The following is a 3158-nucleotide window of genomic DNA, read 5'->3' as shown; positions in this document are numbered from 1 at the left end:
GTCACAGATGCTATCTTTACACCTTTCCTCTGGATAAATAATGGGCAGCTGAAAGGGGTGGCAGGAAAGTGGCAGTTCCTATAGATATTAGAAACCAGGAAAAAAAATGTGGTGCTCGTTTCCCTTAAAAAGGAAAAAATTCCTTCCCGACTCAAAATGGCAGTCAGTTAAATCCCTGGATCAACTCTCCGTTGTGAGACCACGATGATCAACCAGCCTTGGAGGACGGTTCTGCAGCAGCTTCTGGAGACGCTGAGCAGGGATAATCACTGACCTAAATCTTGAGTAATCACAAGTGATTACTCGTGATTTAAATGAAGTATAAATGGCGCAGGTGTGCGGCGGGGATAGAAGGGGTTATTTACCCATAATTCTGCCGTCCGCCCTGCGTTCAAAAGAGGCTGGAAGCATCCTATTGGTCGCGTTGCAAGCCTCAATGCACGCACTTCCTCCTTCAAGCAGGAAGGAGGAAGCGCGCTGTTGTGAGGCCTGCAACGAGACTAATAGGACGCTTCCAGCCTCTTTTGAACGCAGGGCGGATGGCAGAATTATGGGTAAATAACCCCTTCTATCCCCGCCACACACCTGCGCTAATTAAACTTCATTTGCATCACGAGTAATCACTTGTGATTACTCAAGATTGAGGTCGGTGGTCATCCCTGACACCGAGTTCCTCAGCACAGTAGGACAAAGCCCAACAGCTGGATCATCCGTACACCAGCCATCAGAGGAGCTGAGAGCTGTCCATCAGTGGCTTTCCAGTCTGATGCACTGAATGTGAGCTCTCTTTGTCTTTCTTTCAGTTCTTGATCCTCACGGTCCTTTTTGAGCTGTACCTCGCCCTCTGGTCACTATCCATAGGATCTCCCAATTACCACACCTACAACATCAGCAGGAAATGAGAGGTTAGGATGAGTCCCCAGCTTGGAGAAAGTCCTGAATGTAGAGCAGGTGACATCTGTAGTGTAGTTCCAGCACTGTGAGGTCACGTCATTGCTGCTGCATGCTGCTAATATGTGCTTCCAGGAGACTTGTGCTTGTATCCCCGTAGCTTCATAAGCTGTCTACCTGTAACTTATCACAACATTCCTGAGGAAACTCTGTGTGACTTCTCTGATGTCTATAAAGAACAGCTTTATAACTAAAACCTTTCCCACATTCTGAACACAAATAAGGAGGACGCCCTCCTGTGTGACTTCTCTGATGCCTTTGAAGAACAGCTTTCTGACTGAAACATTTCCCACATTCTGAACACAAATAAGGACACTCTCCTGTGTGGCTTCTGTGATGAATGAGAAGATAAGCTTTACTACTGAAACATTTCCCACACTCTATACATGAATAAGGACGCTCTCCTGTGTGACTTCTCAGATGTGAAAGGAGATGAGCTTTCTGACTAAAACATTTCCTACATTCTGAACAAGAATAAGGACGGTCTCTTCTGTGACTTCTCTGATGTCTATGAAGATCAGCTTTCAGGATGAAACATTTCCCACACTCTGGGCATGAATAAGGACGCTCTCCTGTGTGACTTCTCTGATGTCTATGAAGATCAGCTTTCAGGATGAAACATTTCCCACACTCTGGACATGAATAAGGACGCTCTCCTGTGTGACTTCTCTGATGTCTATGAAGATCAGCTTTCAGGATGAAACATTTCCCACACTCTGGACATGAAAAAGGACGCTCTCCTGTGTGACTTCTCTGATGTCTAAGAAGATTACATTTCTGAGTGAAACATTTCCCACAGTCAGAACATGAATATGGACGCTCTCCTGTGTGACTTCTCTGATGTATATCAAGACAACGTTTATGACTGAAACATTTACCACAATGGGAACATGAACAAGAATGCTCATCTTTGTGACTCCTCTGATGTATATGAAGATAAGATTTCTGACTGAAAGATTTCCCACAGTCAGAACATGAATACGGAAGCTCCCCTGTATGAGTTCTCTGATGTCTATCAAGACAAGATTTCTGACTAAAACACTTCCCACACTCTGGGCAAGAATAAGGACGCTCATCTGTATGACTTCTCTGATGTGAAATAAGAGATTTCTGACTGAAACATTTCCCACTCTCTGGGCAAGAATAAGGACGCTCATCTGTATGACTTCTCTGGTGTCTAAGAAGATGATCTTTACGACTGAAACATTTCCCACATTCTAGACACGAATAAGGACGCTCTCCTGTGTGTCTTCTCTGATGTGCAATAAGAGTAGCTTTTTGACTGAAGCATTTCCCACAATCAGAACATAAATAGGGAAGCTCTCCGGTGTGAGTTCTCTGATGTGATAAGAGATGAGATTTACGACTGAAACATTTCCCACACTCTGCACATAAATAAGGACGCTCTCCTGTGTGACATCGCTGATGTGTAAGTAGAACAAATCTACGACTGAAACATTTCCCACATTCAGGACATGTATAAGGGCACCCACCTCTATTGCTTCCTGATCTATCAGCACTGGGAACTTCTGGATGGGTATTTGAGGTAACAGGATGGGATCTATCAGAAGGTTCCTCAGGACTAGACGGATCTCCTGATCTATCGGCACTGTGACACTTTGGATGGGTATTTGAGGTAACAGGATGGGATCTATCAGAGGGTTCCTCAGGACTAGACGGATCTCCAGATCTATCGGCACTGTGACACTTTGGATGGGTATTTGAGGTAACAGGATGGGATCTATCAGAAGGTTCCTCAGGATTGGAGAGATCTGGTGATTTGTCCTCATGGTGACGTCTGCTGGGTATATTATCAGCAATGGAGTTTCCTGCTGGTAAATGTAGTGCGGCACCATTATCTTCTGCACCATATTCTGGAGGTGAGATTATACATCCGCCTGAAGTCCTCCCAACTTCCTCTCCACCTGTTGGGGAAATAATAAAGTCACAGAACATTAATTATCCTACTAGCAGGACACATGGATCGCTCATCTGCCAGTTGTCACCCCAACTTTATAAGCAGTCTATGGACTTTCATCAGTGAGACATCAGATAAGTGTATCTTGTTCTATTCTCTGGCCTGTTATTTAGCTGCTCCATCAGCCGTATTTGCACATTGCGATCTCGGTTTCCTAGTAAATCTGGTGGCACACATAAGGTGTAATAATTATTGCACAGGAGAACTTTTTACACTGAATTATGAGTAT

The 3158-nt window shown here is 44.5% G+C and overlaps 1 protein-coding gene across 3 annotated transcripts in view; it reads right to left on the bottom strand.

The window, feature by feature from the left end:
• Nucleotides 1–648: 648 nt before the first annotated feature.
• Nucleotides 649–3158, bottom strand: part of LOC137524127 (zinc finger protein 605-like) — a 93593-nt gene continuing 91083 nt past the window's right edge. For all 3 annotated transcript variants that reach the window (XM_068243670.1, XM_068243671.1, XM_068243672.1), the window contains one exon: nt 649–2876. In XM_068243670.1, the coding sequence (XP_068099771.1) occupies nt 1054–2876 (1823 nt within the window). In that variant the 3' untranslated portion in view covers nt 649–1053. The remainder of the gene's footprint in view (nt 2877–3158) is intronic.

The sequence above is a fragment of the Hyperolius riggenbachi genome, chromosome 7, assembly GCF_040937935.1.
Source record: "Hyperolius riggenbachi isolate aHypRig1 chromosome 7, aHypRig1.pri, whole genome shotgun sequence".
NCBI lineage: Eukaryota > Metazoa > Chordata > Amphibia > Anura > Hyperoliidae > Hyperolius > Hyperolius riggenbachi.
Note: the sequence above shows the minus strand (reverse complement) of the source record. Positions and strands in the feature narration are given on the sequence as shown.